Below are 18,583 nucleotides of genomic sequence, written 5' to 3' on the forward strand. Positions count from 1 at the left end.
AGAACAATCCTCTTTCGTTTCTTTCCTTTTTTTTTTTTTTTTTTTCAAAAAAAGAAAAAAATAATCAGCAAGGAAAAAACAATGTCACATCAATAAAGTGGGAGAGGGAGCGAAACGCTGCCGTCACCACAAATGAGCCGGTGGGAGAGGGGCGTGGCCTTCACCACGGCTGTAAGAAAGACCAAAAAAGGTGTTTGTATTGTTTTTTCAAAAGAAGAAACTAATCAGCAAAGAAAAAACAATGTCACATTAATAAAGTGGGAGAGGGAGCGAAACGCTGCCGTCACCACAAATGAGCCGGTGGGAGAGGGGCGTGGCCTTCACCACGGCTGTAAGAAAGACCAAAAAAGGTGTTTGTATTGTTTTTTCAAAAGAAAAAAATAATCCTTTTCTGTCTTCTTTTTTTCCTTTTTTTTTTCTCAAAAGAAAAAAATAATCTGCAAGGAAAAAATAATGTTGTCACATTAATAAGTGGGGAGAGAAAGCGAAACGCTGTCTCCCTGCGCAGATTGTGATCAGGTGTCAGGCGCAGCTTGACAGCTTACCTTCTGTCAGCTGGGCAGGGGGGCGGGGCGGGGAGACGCCGCCGCAACCCGACACCATCAATACCGCGCCGGCCACAGCTCCTTGGAGGACGAAAAAAATCGTTACTCCTACCTGAATGGCACGAAGCTGCACAGGGCCGGCGGGTTTCTTAGGGAGGAAAGAAGAAGCTTCAAAAAGCTCCTATTTCCGTCCTGTACTTCAGACGCGCGATGCGAGAAGAAATAAGGAGCCGATCCCATGCTGACGCCGGAAGATATACCCTTCCGGGGGTCATGCAGGGGTCACGGGTGACGTGACATTGTTGGTATTGTACTCGACATGCGCATGCGCGAGGGGGAGATATCCAGTGCTTACAGCACCGCCTGGCGGTCAGTAGGGACGAAATAGAACTAAAATTATCTTTTAAAAGGACAACATTTTTTAAAGGCTAGAAAATTGTCATCAGAGGGTTATTGCATCAAAAGACATATTGAATTTTTTATTTTCTATTTCTTCTTAACAAATCCTCTCAACCTAGCCTGGTTGGCCCATTCATTCACTTCTCAAAAATGATCTCTTGTAAAAGGATTCTGGTACACTTCCCATTCACAGGCATTTCCACCAGTACAGAGCAATCAAAACCAATCATAACAGGGCAGGGACATTGGTGGGGCTTATTCAATGGCTTACGCAGGATGCTCCTGAAAGCCACTATTGAAAACACCTGGGATAGCTGCAGAATTGCTAATAATACCTTGGATCAACAGGTGCTGCAAAACTGACAGGATTGCTCGCTATTTATAATGCATTTAGTTGATATAAGTCTGAAATTCACTCTGCCTATCTCACAAACTTTGTTTCTCTGACTGGTTGTGTGTCTGTTGGTGTGTCTGTTGGTATTGTACACCAAAAAGGAACGTTCACCCCAGAGGAACCACATTAGTTCATTGTATCAAAGATGAAGATAATTTGGACGGCTGGCCATGCTATTTCCAATCTAACAATCAAGGCATAATTAACTAAGTAGTGCTCTAACAAAGTACTTAGATGTATACCATATGTATATCCTTATTCAAAAGCTTAATGAAAATACTAGAGCACAAATAATCAAGAACAGGAATTTCTGGTAACGTATATCCAGGACCCCCCTCTCTCTTCACTCAAAATCACGTGCTGAAAATGGTGCAAACCCCCATTGACATATCATCGCTTTCATATGCAAAGATGAAACTCCAATAATAGGCATTTACATTGGGATCCACACCAACCATCAGCTTGGGAAGCAATCAGACAGTTCTCACGAGTCATTTTACTTAGAAAAATGCCTTACAATCCCTAAGTAAACATATAATTATGGTTTTACATGTGGATGTGATACTTCTTCCCTCATAAAGCTTTGTCATACTTAAAAGGATCGGTGAATTATATGACTTTAAAATGAGCCCAGAAGGAATGCTGAGTAGAGGTGAACTTATGTGACTCGGAGAAGGAAGAACAGCAGGAACAGTTAGGAGGATTCATCCCGATTGTTTGACTGGCAGCACCATTGAGACCATTTTGCAGACCTACATGGAGCCGACTTCTGAGTTGTTATGCTGGGACGACATCCCCTCTGTTAAAAAGGAGTGCCCTCTGTGGGGTTTAAGCAGTATGACCAAAGAAGAGTTATAAGCACCTCCTGCTCTGTTCTCAGTTTTCAGAGTAGTCGTAAACCCCATGTTGGACTCCACGCTCCAAGTTGGCCAGTGTTTTAACATGCTGATGATCTGGAAATCAGATAGCCACATCCCAACTAAAATAACAGGTGAGTTTAATGCAGCTCAATTCAAAAAACACGATTGTGGCAAATTACAACAGAATAAATACTTAACTACGACAATTTTTTTTTCCATTATGCACTTTGAGAAAAAGTCGAAATGTCGAGAAAAAAGTCGAAATGTCGAGATTAATGTTGAAGTAAAATTTCGAGAAAAAAGTCAAAATATCATGAATAAAGTCAAAATTTCGTGAATAAAGTCGAAATTTCGAGAATAAAGTCGAAATTTCGAGAATAAAGTTGAAATACATTTAGACTTTTTTCTCAAAATTGTACTTCAACATTAATCTCGACATTTCAACTTTTTTCTCGTCATTTCGACTTTTTTCTCGTCATTTCAACTTTATTCTTGAAATTGTATTGTTCTGCCAATTTCTGCTGCTTTGCCAAAAAATGCTACCTAATGGTTTTCTACCTTTGTAGAGCTACAATTTTACTGTGTTTTACTCCCTAAACCACTGCTTTTTCCCCCCAAGTGGTCCTTGTCGCTTGCCAGGCCGTCATTGTAAATAAGAATGTGTTCTTAATGACCTGCCTGGTTAAATAAAGGTGAATGACTGAAGGAATATCAAATAGAGCGATAGAATTGTTTTTTCTCTTTATCGTATAATGTTCACAAAGTGTAATGCAATTCATGTCATGGGTAGTGTATTTTGAAGGATCAAATACTCAACATCCCATATTATCAATTTTACATCGTGCAAGAAATCATGGACGTGCCAATCAAACTCTGAAAATCCACTGTGCGCATGCGCAGAACCACAAAGTATCATTTTCTGGCAGGTAGCAAAGATTGGCAGAACAGTATTTCAACATTAATCTCGACATTTCGACTTTTTTCTCGACATTTCGACTTTTTTTTCGACATTTCGACTTTTTTCTCGAAGTGCATAATGAAAAAAAAAAAATCTTCCTCCTCTAAAATATTATTTTTCTAATACTCTTCCGTACTTAACAGAGATTTTAAGTATATGAAGAATAATCAGGACGCCTTATCTGCCCCTGCCCTTTTTTATGTAAAGTGTTATTCATGTGGGTACATCGTGCGGACACCCACTCACTCGACTACAGCTCCCACTCAAGGCTGATTTATGGTTCCGCGTTACACCGACGCAGACTCTACGGCGTAGGGTACGCGGCGACGCACACCGTACGGCATACCCTACGGCGTCGATTTAACGCGAAACCATAATTCAGGCTTCACTCGACTAGAGCTCCCACTCTCTCGCTGAACAAATTGAGCATTCACTGTTCGCTCCACGCGTCCTCCTCCTCTCTCCCTCCGACACATCCTCCGTCACGCTGGAACAGTTCACTTTGTGCGTGATTTTTGCTCCCCCCTCCCCACTCCGCCGTGCCTTTCGCGGAGAGTTGAGTGGATGGTATTACCAGAGCCCCGCGTCCTCTCACCTCTGCGCTGCTCCGGAGCGGAGCGCTGGCCGGAGGACACGCGCATCACGACAGAGAGCGGCGCGAGGAGCAGCAGGAGGAGGAGGAGGAGGAGGAAAGGGCTCTTACTTCTCGGAGGGGACGTCGCAGTTTAAAAACAAGAAAGGGGGATAAATATGTAGACGAAGCAACAGCGGCTCTTGTTGACTTTTGAAGGATTTTTTACAAAACTGCTGCGTTCAGGCGGATGGTTGTGGGGTTTGTGGAGAGGAGCCGCTGCGTCTGCTGCAAGGTGAGGGAATTTACCAAAGTGGAGTTTGACTAAGTGATACATTATTGACTGATGGCATCTTTGTTATTTATTGACTTCTAAACAGCCAATATTACATGGAATAAATTACTGAGGGTAGGAGATGTATTAGTCAGTGAGCTGCTTGCTCTCTTGAAAAGTGAGTGCAGCATATTCTTAGCGCAAACCAAAACTTTGTACATTTCTCCCCACTGAGGGCAGATCAGAGGTGAGGGATCTGTGCAGGCTACAGCAACTAGTAACTGTTCCAGGATATTAGCCTATATATACATATATATATATATATATATATATATATATATATATATATATATATATATATATATATATATACATATATATATATATATATATATATATATATATATATACATATATATATATATATATATATATATATATATATATATATATATATATATATATATATATATATATATATATATATATAAATCATTTGACTTTCTATGGTCACTGTAATAAAAAGAAAGAAAGAAAGAAAGAAAGAAAGAAAGAAAGAAAGAAAGAAAGAAAGAAAGAAAGAAAGAAAGAAAGAAAGAAAGAAAGAAAGAAAAGGCAGTGTTTTAATGTATACCAAAAACTGCAATATACAACCTCTTTTTATCATGTGTCAATTAATATGATTTCTCATTTGTTCGGGCCATTTGTGATGTTCTTCATTGGTTTCTGGTGTAAGCAGTTGCAAAAAACATATTCAGTGCACAAGGTCACAAAGACATGAGACTAGTTAAAATATCCACTGGAATGTATAACACAAGAAAATGTAAGGTATTTTAGATGGATAAATGATTGATTGATCTGGATATTTTATTAACCCGTTGGTATTCACATAATCTATGGCACACTTCACCTTTCTTTCACCTTTTCATGCACTTAGAAAGAGTTAGGGTCCTTCTTTGTCTCCAGCAGATGCTCGTGACTGAATAAGACTGAAGCAGTAAAAGATGATGGATGGATGGAGTCCTGCCTTTGTCTAAATTAGATGCAGGGGTTTCCCTTATACTGTAATTACCCAGAGCACTGCCCCAGCTAAACTACAACTATCTGTAGAATATGCAAATAAGAGCTTCCATTCATCCATCCATCAACCCAGCCATCCATTCTCTACACCTGCTTCCTCCTGTTCAGTGTTGCAAGGTGCTGAAGCGGTCATTAACGGCAGAGGCAGCATCCAACTGGATGGGTTGCCAGTCCATCACAAGGCTGGAATGACACATATGTCATATATATCATCTGGATTATTTCTGGTTCTGCACCAGCTCTAATAGTCCATATCCAAGCCATTCAGAGCCTTCTTATTGCTGGTGTCTGTCACTTTGGGAGGATTGTCCAGTCAGCCTCATGTTGGGTATCTGTTGCAGGATGATACCAGCTTATGTTCTTTTCAAAGCACTCGCCTGCCTGTCAGCAGGACTGACCCACAGATACAGCACTGTACTCTCAATATCACTCATTGACACACGCAGTAATGAAGTGTCATGAATTCAGACCATTGAATTTAATAATGCCATCACATGCAGTCATCATTTTATTTCCCAGGCTGGGACTTTTTCTTTTCTCCCTATGCTGCACTCACTGCATTTTTTTCCCACTTAATTTCCCCGACTCTCTTTTTCCACAAGTGTGAGCAGCAACAAACCTTAATGCTCCACATACATGGCGCTATCGATCGCAAGTCAGCACAAGTGTTGTCATCATGTGTTGCGGTCAAATCTGCCTTTGCTGACTTTCACTGTATTTCAGGTCACTGCAGCAGACAGGCCAGCAGGTTAGAAGAGAACAGAAACACACCCCGTATCTGTAAACAGCCTGCAGCATTTGACTTTTTCTTGTTATTCTGAAATTTGGGAGAAGAAGTGTCCAAAGCATAAGAAAGAAAATATAAAAAAAAAACAAGTTATTCATTTTCTGACACTGAAAAAAATCTTCAGAATTCTATTACATAACATTCTTTTCCCTGATATATAACTAGAGATTGCTAAATTTTTACAGCCCTACTACAAATTCACCACTGTGTTTCTGAAGGTTGTTAATGTCTGCTTCGTGGTATACACCAGCTTGGTATTAAGTGTCAAGCTGATTGCTGTCAGTAAAGAGTTGAGTTAACTGGCATATTCATAAAGTAAACAGGTGTAGCTCGTCCCATGTCTCTGACATCTCTAAGTACCGGAGCTCATTTTACGCTACGCTCTGTCACTCTGTCTCCGAGGCAGAATCTGAATACGGCTGCCATCATTTACTCAGTCCTGAAGGAACAATCGGAGACACGGTATTGTTCTTCTGAAGTACCTGCTTTACCTTTACACATGAACAATAAAGTTCCGACAGATCAAAAGAGAAAACAACCAACAATGACTTAGCAAGTAAACACAAAGCTGTAAATCTGTTATAAAGTTGCCACGGCTTCCTCTCTTTCTTTTGTAGGACAAGGTTTGATTGAGTATGCGCTCATGTTTCACAGACGTGATTGTTTCTTAAAGATTGATTGAGCATCGTGAGTAGGTGTGTGTCTTTGTGTGTGTGTGTGTGTGTGTGTGTGTGTGTGTTTTCTCATCAAGGAGGTGCCTCATAGCAACAGGCAGCATATCATCCTCAAATATCTTTTTTCTAACACGCAGTGTGCTCTGACCTTTCTGCTGACGGTGAGCTGTGTTTGCATAGGTGCATCAGCGTCTGTGTTAATGTGTGTGTGTCTGTGTGTATGTGTGTGTATACATCATGTACATCAGTAAATGGGCCATTTGACCTTTTACTGTGTACACTTATTAATAGCTGCATAATAACTAATTTGGAATTATTGAATGTCTTCATCATGAAGATAGATCTTTCTCGGTTCTGCATCGCTGTATTGTCAAACAGCTTTGTCATTTCTTCTCAAACAAAGTTGGTCTGACAATTGTGCCATTATTGATAATGATTAGATATGCTCTGAGCAAGTGACCATTCATCATTTTCAGCCTATTTCAGGTATCGGTATATTGCAGTGGGAACAAGAGGCCCATCTTTAAGATTTGTCTTGATACGGTTGACTTATTATGTTCGTATCATTGTTAGACTAATAACCGGTTGCATATTTCATATCCGGGCATAGCAGACAGAGCTCTTTAGAAATCAATTTTCTTTTGCTCTATCACCATGTTTGGAACTGGCCTGTTGCCAGATGGGAGGGAATAAGGGACGGAGGGTGGGATGTTGTGGATGCATTAGTAAATTGGGGAGCAGTGCGGTCCTTAACAGATGTATAACACGTTCTTTGTCTTGTGAATTTTCCTGTAAGTGATGTGTTTTGTCAAAAAATCACTGACAGTCAAAAACTGACATTAAAAGAAAAGATTAAAATTGAAGAGGCATATACAGACATTTTACACAGGCTACTTATATATACTACATCCTGATTAGGTCATGCCTCCGTGTATGTGAATGTGTGTGTGATGCAGGCTCATAGCTTTGATCTGTCTATCAAACTGCTTTTCGCCTTTTTTAAACCTTTTTTTATACAGAGCCCGTAAATGTGTGCAAATTTATGTAGCTACAAGTTATGTTTTGGAGGTAATAGTGTGAGCAGGTGGAAACATTGCATTAAAGATTTTCGGCTTAATGTGTAAAAACACAGCCTTTTGTTTATGTGAGTTTATGTGACTGAAACAGGCAGTAACTGTGGCTTCTATATGGGGAAGTCAGTAATGTAGAATGCTATTGTCTTAAATGTGTCAGATTTATTTATTTTGTTTAATCGCTATGAGCTGGTGTCGTTTTCATAAAATTTTTGTTTTCTCTTTTCATTGTATTTAATTTTCTAGGGTAGAAAATTCCCATATTTCACTTTTTCAAGTCTCTACCTTTCCTGGAAGTAACAACAGGAAAGGGTTTTGTATCCAATCTTTCACAGAGGTACTAGTGTATTGAGCTGTTGTCTCACAGCAACAACTGTTCAAATCCTGCCTGGGACCTTTCTGTGGGGTTTTCATGTTTGACAGATTTGTGATAAAATTGACTATATTAGTAAATGTGTGAGTCGTTGTTTATATGTGACCCTGTGATGGACTGGTGACCCGTCCAGCGTGACAGCTGTGACAGGCTGCTGCAGGTCCCCTTTTAATGATACAGATAATACCACATTCTAGATGTTGGATGGAGCTTTCACATAGAATTCAACTGTATACTGAACTTTGCTATATATAAATCTGCTGAGTGTAAGAGGGTGGGCATGGGACATCACACTGGTAAGGAAAGTTTTAACTGCAGAATAAGAACTGAACTTTGGGTACAGTCAATGCAGCACCAGTCACACAAAAAAATACAGACATTAGGACACTTATTAATAATGTATTTAAGTAGTCTACCGAGCAATGTTATAAAAGCAAAATAGTCTTATTACAATGACAAAGTTTTTGTTTCTTTTTTTTTGTCAAGGTGTGGTCATTTGGTTTTATAGTGTTAATTAAAGCCACCATCTGCTTCCTCGTTCTCTGAGCTCCAGCTCACAAAATGACCCGTCCTAACAGTGGGAGCCAAAAAAGTTTCAGAAGTTGATCCCAAAACCATAATATACATAGATTTTGTTTCTGTTTTATGATTTTTTGTCAGTTAAATTAAATTGCTTTTGAAAAGAGTATGCAATTATCTAGGGTCATAATTTATTATTAATATATGTACTTTAGGCACAGTAATACTAATTATCCTGCTACAGCTGGAGCTGACTATGCATCCAACAATCCACACATTTACTCAGCCACTCAACAGAAACGTAAACACACATACATAGAAACAGAACTACTGTACTGTAAATGGCAATTGATCCAACCATAACAATGTGCACATCTCCAGTGAGAGGCAAAATCCATAATTGTCACTCAGCTGCACTGCAATCAATTTACACACTTATTATGGTCAAACTGCAGATTTAAACATGTGGGCTTTTTCAGTTGAATTATGTGATTTGTGTTGGCTGTGTGGTTTGTGACACAGAGCAACCAGTTTATTTTAATGATTAGTAAGAAATAAAATGCAGTCATCTCAGAGAGACTAAGGAAGACCTGCAGACATAAATGAGGATATCTATTAGAACGCATTCTTTTTGGCAATTCAGTTGTTGATCCATAGCAATTATATGCCTGACTTAATTTACAAATCCCATTTACATTTACAATATCTTTTTGAATTTATCCTTTTATCTCTCAAGATTGGTCTCTAACAGCTGTGGTAGGTGTGCTTTGCTTCAGTGGGTGCAATGCGTCTGCATCGGCTCTGTTGTAAGCTGAATTTACAAGACTAACCTAGAATTTTTGCCTCACTGTAGCTGCGCTAATCCAAGTTTCTCACAGTGCTTACCCCAAGATGGTCTATTTCCATAAAGCTGTGTTTAACCCTGTATACCAAGACAGCCATTTACTCCATAAGCTAAAATCCTCAAACTTAAAGTTTCATCTTCAAGCTTTACTGCACTCCGGGGCTTATATTCTTGATTTTACGAGTCCTTTTTTAAAATACATTTGGTTCTCAATGTAAAAGTAAATAAATCCAGTGAACAATATTTTAAACCTTTCAGTTAGTTTAAGAAAGTACAAAAGTATGTACAGATTATTAAATGTAATGTAATGTAATACTAAAAACTCTACTTGGTGAAACCTCTCACAACTAATTAGAGTAATTGGCAACAGATCAGTAACTTTTGGGATATAAAAAGAGAATCTAATCGAGGCGGAGGCTTCCAGAAGTAATGAGGGGTTCACCACTCTGAGAGAGCATCACAAATGCAAGTTAAAACTCTAGCATGGAAAAACATGCAGCAGCCTTTACTGAAGCAGAAAACTGCCCTTTTGTGTAACGTTCATCCATCCATCCATTTTCTACCCGTTTTATCCTTTGCATGGGTCACAAGGGTCTGCTTGAGCCAATCCCAGCTCATTACAGGCGAGAGGCAGGGGTTCACCCTGGACAGGTCGCCAGTCTATCGCAGGGCCGCGTAACGTTCAATATTTCAAATGATCTCACAGCGTCATGCTGATTCTTCCAAACTAAAGAGGAGAGCAACTAACTTTTTTTTTTGTCAGTCTAGACTTCAAAATGTACCGTCCGTGATGGGCCGTGTATAGAGTAGCGCACACGTGTGAATTCTACAACTGCAGCGGAGGGCCGAGGGGCATGTAGAGCTTTTTCAGGAAAGGCATTTAACAAGACAGTGCCAAGAAATGATATGCACATTTTACAACGGCATGACTTCATATTAAAAGACATGCATGGCTGCAGTTTCAGTCTCTAGTTGTTGCTATTCAGACATCAAAGACAACTTGGTACTCAGGTTCTGCAGCATACGGAATAAATAACATTGGTGTCATAGCTAGAAAAAAAAAACCTGAACTTGGAATGTCAAGAAATGAAAATGCCCTGTGACTGACCTGGTGACCTGACCAGACTGTAACCCCCCTGCAGCAGATGGACCCCTGTACTCTGAAGAAGTGGGTGTAAAAAATGGATGGAGGGATGGATGGATGGATGGATAAAATGAAGACTTAATGGTAACAGTAATGGTAGCTCTTTATTTTCTGTCCATATTTTAGACAGGGAAATTGTATTGTAATTGGATGGTCAGAGTAAACTATCATCACTGCAGCATCTGGGTAAATCTGGGCATTGAGAGCACAAATTAACAGTCATTGTTCTAACCTTTTAATGGAGAAATATTAATAAAGATGCATGGCCTGAAAAGTCCCACAAAAGACTAGAATAACAATTGACCAAACTTTTCCTTGTACATAACAGCGCAATTAGTTGCTAATGAAACAGACCGTCCAAAATAGTTCTGTTGCCACCCCGCATAGCATTTCCCATATGTTACAGTAACATAAGAGCCATTAAAACTTTGGGGCTGCCTTTTGTCTCCCACCATTAACTCCGTTTGCCTAGAAGTCTGCTACTGATAGACACACTGAGGCGGAGATGTGCTCAGTTAAACTGGGAGACCCTAACTTTGCCCAAGATAATAGTCTTCTTTCACCCTCTAATAACTCCATATTGTGGCCTAAAGCGGTAGATCTTTTATTAATACCATTAACAACTAATGGTCCACAGAGACAGATTTTCCGAGATAAAACTACCAGTGTACCCTCATGAATATAAAGGTCTAAGAAAGGCAGAGAGGCTATAAAATATATATAAATGAGATGAATAGAGGTGATAGGTGATGCTTTGTTTTACAAACTGCTTTGGCCTTAATGCCTATTCACTTTAGAAGTGAGACATGAGCAGCACTTAAGCGCAACTGAAGCATTCAATCCAGATTGATCCGGTGGGTGTCTCTGCCTTCAAAACCATGTTTCTGCTTTCAGTAGCATCAAGAAGCCCCAAAGAAAGCAGCCAGACAAATTGTCTTTACTAGGCATGAACTACTATAGCATGAAGTCCAGGGATAAACATTGTTTTTTAAATTAGTTGCTGAAACGATTCCTCGAATAATTTGAGTAATTCGATTACAAAAAATGATCGAGGAATTTTCTCTGCCTCGAGGAATCGTTTAATTTATTTATTTATAATTTTTTTTCGTTTAATTTCACCAGCTCAAAGCCTCGTATTACGCCCGGACTACATTTAATGCGACACAACACGCTGACGCTGCGCCGTATCCATGCGCTGCGCACGTTAAAGGGGGGAGAAAGAGGCGGCCGCGGCGGGTATGTTTGGTTTTAGTAACATGCCGTGCTCAGGCGGTCTGCAATGGCCCAGACGGGAGACTAATGTAGTTCAGTGCTTAACTTTTATTTTTAATCCACGCTATATTCTTCTGATCCGTTCTCCTATGTTCCCCCTCTAAAGCCAAAATTATTGTTCCGCGGTAAATCGACGCAGAGCCTACGGTGCTCTCCGGCGAGGGCGGAGAGCGGCGGTCCGGCTGGCGGTGCCGCGCTGCCGTGCAGGCTCCGTTGCCACGGCTACGCCGTAGGGTACGCAGCGACGCGCAACATTCTGCGTTGTTGTAACACGGAACCATAAATCAGCATTCACCCGGTATATAAACCTCTGTTCCCGCTACAGTTTTAACTAAAAGAAAAGGCAGAAAATGTCAGAAAAATCAAAATGTAATAAAGCTAACTGGGTAGTTTTCATTTCATTTTATCTCTGTAGTCATTCATGGATAAAACAAGCAGCACTGGTGCCTAATGTGCTCCAATACAGCAGGTCTCATAATTTTATTTTGAACACTGCCAAAACTCTAACTTAAAACTTAAAGTTATTCTATGCAACTTCCTAGAGCTAGCAAGAATTTTGAAAGAGGCACCTCTAAGCCCCGCCCATTCGGTCCGAATGATACGGATTGGTCCAGGTCCAGGAAGGGAAAGAACTAATCAGATGCCTTCATTTTAAACCACGCCCCCCGCCCTGTTCCATGCGCGCACTCGCTTCCAGCCCCCCGTGTCCACTTCCCACGGGTCCTCCTGGGCTCACAGTGTCCCAGTGTAACCCCCCTCCCTCGGAGGGGCCACGGAGCCCAGTAGTTATTTCCAGAGCGGCTCGGTCCCGCTGTGTGAGAGCAGAGCGTCGGTCCGGGCGTCGGTCCTGCTGCTGCAGCAGCAGCAGCAGCAGCCCGCGGGGACACAAAGCCCGCTGGGACACGAAGCCCGACACGCGGAGACACGAAGCGGACACGAAGCCCGCGGGGACACGAAGCCGCAGCTCCGGCTCGGAAGCTGTATGGGGTCCGTGGGGATGTAGGCGTCTCCATCACGGCGAGAGCGGAGAGCGCCGGTGCACAGCACCGCAGCGGCTGGCGGAGCGCTGCGCCAGCCGGGGACACGGCGGGAGCACACACACACACACGTAGCCACGGCTACGCCGTAGGCTACGGCGTAGCCGTGGCTTTAGAGCCTGCAGCGCACTGCAACGCTGCCGTGCCGTGCACCGGCGCTCTCCGGGATGGAGACGCCGGTGGGCAGGATGCACGTTTGGGTGGGCACAGCCCCCCCCTTCCCCCCCTAAAACCGGCCTCGCTTAGGTGAATGAGACATGGGGTAGTTTTGCTGTAAATGAGCTGTCCAAAATGTTTAATAATCGTATGCGCGTTCGTGTTTGTGGGGGTGTGGCTTTGGACGGAGCGCTTGTGGGTGGGGACGGGGGGGGGCGGGGCTTAGAGGAAGCGCCACTTTCAAATCTTGCTAGCTCTAGGAAGTTGCATAGAATAACTTTAACTACAACTTAAAATTTGCTTGACACAAATGAAAGTTCAATTGAAACACGTGGGAAAACACCTAACATTTTAAGTTATGTCTGATATCAGGTGTAATGGCATTTTTAGGTCAGAAATAAGAACATTTCTTGGTAAGATCCTTAGTTTTTTGAGTGAAGGCAGTGAATTTGGTCAACTGGTGTAAGTTCAGGGTTTTTAAATTCACAGCCATGAACCTACTGTATTATATAATTTAGTCTTGATGTCAATTAACATCTAACATCTTATGTATATTTATAATTGCTCTTTAACTAAACAAATATATGTTTTATCCGATTATTCGATTAATCAATGGAATTTTCAGTAGAATACTCGATTACTAAAATATTCGATAGCTGCAGCCCTAGATTTTTCTTTCTTTCAAGTCAAAAGTCAAGGCTAACTATGTGATCGGGGCTGTTTTGTTTTGTGTCTGGCAGCAAGCAAAATTGGCCACAGTGAATTTTATTAAGCTTTCTGGCAGAGTTGAGCATCAGCGGCAGAATGCCCCATTAAATCCTGGAGGATTTGAGGAAGATAAATCTCTTAAAAACTGTGAAATCCTGTGAGTTTATGTAGAACTTATTCACCTTTTTGGGTTCGAAATTAAACAATAAATTAAATCTTTGAGTCATTACAGATACCATTAAAGGAGTTAATGACGTCTTCACAGTCTGTCATGTCAAAATGAGTGTGCATTAGAGTTACAGTTTGTCTAAAAATTGGTCCACTGGCCCATATTTAGTCTGACGCTCATAAAGTGTATGTAGTGTCTTTGTAGAAAATATTGAACCATACACTTGTCCTGGCGTTTTTCTTGTTTTGCAGGTAGTTTTCCAACCAACTTCCGAAGAATAGTAAAGTGACTCTGCCACAAATACTAATCATGTTCTTTGCATCAGAACCGCATGGATATTGCCACATACGTCACACTTACAGTTTCACCTCCTTGTTGGTTAATGGGGGGAAATAATCGACAGCTGAAAAAAAGAAAACCTTATTTACTAATTGTTTCAAAGCAGTTTGGTTCAAAAGCCCAAATATACATATTTTAACCACCACCCAACTCTGCATAGAGGAGCTACATCATTGGATTTCTTATGTAATTTCCGATCTCATAAGTGAGCCTCAATATACAGTATGTGTGCCCCGGGCAGCCAGACAGCAGAGTGCAGTGAGGGGGCAGCAATTTTAACTGATCTCTATAATCTTCCAGTTGCACACATGTAATGTGTGCAACTTGTATGGACTATTCACAGATCCAACCCAAAGGTTCCATACCAAAAGTATCCAATATAATATAGCAAAATAAGAAAATTCCTAGTAAGTTATGTTGTTGTGTCTTTATGGAAAAAACATGGTTGTGGTATATTTCTAGTGGTATGAAAACATACTTGAAAAATGTATGTCTATAAGTTTTCCTTTTGTTTGCCTTTAATGGGATTGTCCTTCTCACCTGAGCAGGTTTACATGTCCAGAATCCATGGGTTCTGACCCTAATTGAGTCTGAGTTTTAGACCAGATGTCACCCTGCTACTGATGATAATTTCCTGTACCATCTGTCTATCCTTATTTAGCAGTTCAGTTTTATTTAAGACCTACATCTCACAAATATGATTATCTCTTTGACAAGGGAAGGCAAATAATTCATGCAGGTTATTGTAAAGTATAAGCATCTAACCCTCAGAAAAATAAATGTGTCTAACCCATGGTCTAACCTGAAGTTGCATTTCAAATTTATTCCAGTAGTATAGTGTATGATACAGTAGTGATTCTGCTTTTTTCTTTCCCAAGAGTAGATAATCTATCCTTTACTACTGCTCATGAATAATACTTGCCCTAAAGGGCATATTTTAACCACTGAGAGAAAAAGGAGGTAAAGGAATGAAGAGAGGCAGAGAGATGACAAGCATAGTGTGACTGTGTGTCACTGGTTTTTGGCTGTCGGTGCCAAGATGCTCCAACTCTGAGAGACTAAGGTCAACAATAGAATTTGGGGCACAACAGTAATGAAAAAGTGAGTTATGGAAAAAACTCCTGGGGAGCGGTGCTTGACCATGGATTTTGTTGAAATGAGCAAAAGGGAACAGACAAGAATAACTACGCATTTATATCACAATTCTACAAACAAAGTGTTTTGCTTTTAGTTTTATATTCTGATGCAAGACTTGTGTACTGATACCCTGCTGTGTTTGAGGTTGCACATTCGGTCTGCAGTATTTAGCAAGAATAGCGCAAAGCAGAATGAATGAGGATTTGGATTCAGACTCTAGCTCTGGGTCCTTTGAAGACTTTGCTCCCACAGTCTCATACCTCTGATTGCAACTGGGATTGGGAGGGCTATGAATCTTGGAGCGAGAGTAGTGGAGAGGACATGGGGGTTCAGATAAAAAAAAAAAAAGACAGTGTTCGGAAAGACTTCATTACCAGGAGCAAAACAAGAAAAAAAAATGCAATGTAGTGCATCAAAGTGACACGGCAGAATGTATTTGCCATATAGAGTTCCATATTATTAACCCTGCTACCCTATCTGTTGTTATTCTCACCACTGACTCATTAGACAGGTCATTGGCTCACAGACTGATGTCAATATTTCATCGTCTGTATGCATAATTTGACAGCCAGATCAGAACTGCAATTTATTTCAAAAGAGAGAGAAGCCGTATAAAATGAGAGCAGAAAATGTGGAAGAGGGGAGCAGACAGTCCAGTTCACAGGAGCCCCCCTGCTGATTGAGCAGAAACGAATGCAGGGAAGGAAGGATGGAACTTAAAAGAGGTCCTGCTACCCCAACTGCTTGATGTTCTCTCTGTCTTCATCCGACAGTCTCTTCCTCTATAAAGTGGGGCATATTTTTCTGTACTGCTTTTTCTCATTCTCACAAGCTCATCGTCAGTCCTTTTTACCAGTGAAGTTGTGTTTTCAGTCCACAAGGGAACACTATATATTATATTATATTAGCAATTGGAGTAGTGTCTCTGAAGTTCCCCTCTGGATTAAAACATCACACTAGGAGTCTATCAATACAATGGGGCACTCATTTAGTTCAGCACTATATAGCTGCATTTAATACTACAACAAAATTAAAATTCTACGTTCAGGCAACAGAAACATATTCAGTAGTTGAGTTTAATGGAAGAGAACAAAAAGCTTCATTCAATTCACTACCAGTTCAGTAATGAATGGTGGGCCTGAGGCTCAGAGTTCACATCTGTGTTAAAAACTTGATGTGGTCTTAAAAGAGAATCCCCTTAAGGTTCATTCTGTGTTCAGATGCTTTGGACTTTCATGTGCGCAGTAAGACTCAACTGGTTTTTACAGGCCTGCGTTGAACAGCTTGTCTCTCAGCCTTGTTCTGTATTCTGATCCTCATTTGTATCACTGTCCACCCACCAGATGTCCTCAGTTTCTCTTGCTGCTCCCACTCACCTGATGGCCACACCCACCTCACCTTCTCCCACCCCTCTTCCTGACTTTTAGCATCATTTCTTCGCTTCTCCAGTCATTACTTATGCCAATCTGCAAGATTACCTCGTCATATCTTTTTAACTTTGTTCTTACTTTTTTCTGATTTATTCTGTTCCTCCTGTTTTTAACTAAACAGGTGAACTAGGGGAAGGTAATTGTGTAAAACAAAATGTTTAGGTTCCCACTAAAGAATAAGATCCAGTTTATTTCAGAGACTTTATTTGTATAGCTTACCCTTCAGCGGAAAAACAGTGGTTACATCAAGACTCAATAAGTTTATTTTCATGTACCCAGCAGCTTACACTGTTCAAACAACTCAAAGGAATAACTCAATCAAATCAAATATTTTCCATAGCATAGAAAAGCTGACTGTACAATAGAAAACCAAATCAATTAAAACGAGTATACTGTACAAAAAGATGGGGATATTCAGGGTAAAAGGTGAATAGAACAAAAATGTGCAATGTTCAGTTTCAAAAAATGGATGCGCACAACATTCAATTTTGTGCAAATTGAATGTTTCAAAATTGTAAACAGTCAGAGATGTAAGAGCGTGTTTGCCTGTGGAGAAGCTGTTTTTCAGTCTGCTTGTCCTCGCTTTTACACTCCTGTATCATCTTCCAGACAGCAGGTGAGTGTACGGTGTGTTTTGTGGGTGGGAATAGCCCTTGATGATTTTGTGTGCTCTCTTTGTGATCTGGGTGTTGTAGATATCTAATGTTTTCAGCCTGTGAATATCACTACCTATAGATCAATAAACATTATCTCTTATCCAAGTATACTACATTCATTTCACAGAATGTAGTCTGTAGGTCACAACTAAGTGCTGCAATTATTCATTTATTAATAAGTCCATCAACCAGATTAATAACCAAAATAAATACAATCAAACTGATTTATAAGTAAAAGCTTTTGACTAAATGTCTAAATATCAACTTGGCATTTTGGAGGTGGTGATGGATTTATTTGTACAGTATATATGTTATTGTTACTGAAGTAGTTCAAGACCAACTGTTAATCTAGTATCTGTGCCTGAAAAGCAAGTCTAAAGCAGGTGCTATTCACAGAGATACCCATATAAAATGAAAAGAAGTATATTTTAATAGGAGAAAGCAGGCTGCCAAAATATCCTTTACTTTGACTTTGAGGACTTCTACAGAAAAAGCTACCTGGAAGCTAACCATTAGCTTTTTAGACAGCCTGCAGGTAGACTAGAGCAAAACAGGTTTAGGATAAAGTAGGTACAGTAACTGTGTCTCAGATAGATTTCACCATTGACATTTGAATTGGTTTTAGTATGTCTTCACTGCAAAATAATGATAATTTGATAACCTCTCATATTAAAATTAAAATCTTTAGTTGAGCTGCACAACCAAGATAAATGAAAATAAAAAAAGGTAAACACAAGATTTTACAGCATCTTGTACAAAGCTTATATGAAGAGAGAGTTGTCTGATGATATCAGAAAGAACATTCTCAACAAGCGTGTTAAAGCTAAAGGTGATAACACCATATCCCAACAGCTTAATGTTCCTAGCCAACGTCCCTGGATGTGGACACAAGAGGAAAACTGATGACAATATGAAGAGACGGATAATGTGAATTATGCCTTTATTATAAAGACATTCAAGGTGACCTCCACAGTCAAGGAACATCAGTGTCAGATCACACCATCAATTCCCTGGACAACTGAAGAGGACTCCATTGTTGAAAGAACCATACTGATGAACTACAAAGCTTCCGGGAGAATGTCCTTTGGACAGATAAGACAAAAGTGTAGCACAAGTCACATCAGCTTTATGTTCACAGACGCAAAAATGAAGCCTTCAAAGAAAAGAAGACTGTAGTTAAAGGT

The 18,583-nt window shown here is 40.3% G+C and overlaps 1 protein-coding gene across 3 annotated transcripts in view; it reads left to right on the forward strand.

Annotated features, from left to right (window-relative positions):
• The first annotated feature begins 3,602 nt into the window (after positions 1-3,602).
• zgc:171482 (zinc finger protein) overlaps positions 3,603-18,583 on the forward strand; it is a 68,635-nt gene continuing 53,654 nt past the window's right edge. The window contains exon 1 of one of the 3 annotated variants that reach the window (XM_061745605.1): positions 3,603-4,022. In XM_061745605.1, coding sequence (XP_061601589.1) covers positions 3,978-4,022 — 45 coding nt within the window. In that variant the 5' untranslated portion in view covers positions 3,603-3,977. The remainder of the gene's footprint in view (positions 4,023-18,583) is intronic. The other 2 variants (XM_061745607.1, XM_061745606.1) reach the window with 2 other exon arrangements.

Source organism: Cololabis saira, chromosome 17 (genome assembly GCF_033807715.1).
Source record: "Cololabis saira isolate AMF1-May2022 chromosome 17, fColSai1.1, whole genome shotgun sequence".
Taxonomy (NCBI): domain Eukaryota; kingdom Metazoa; phylum Chordata; class Actinopteri; order Beloniformes; family Belonidae; genus Cololabis; species Cololabis saira.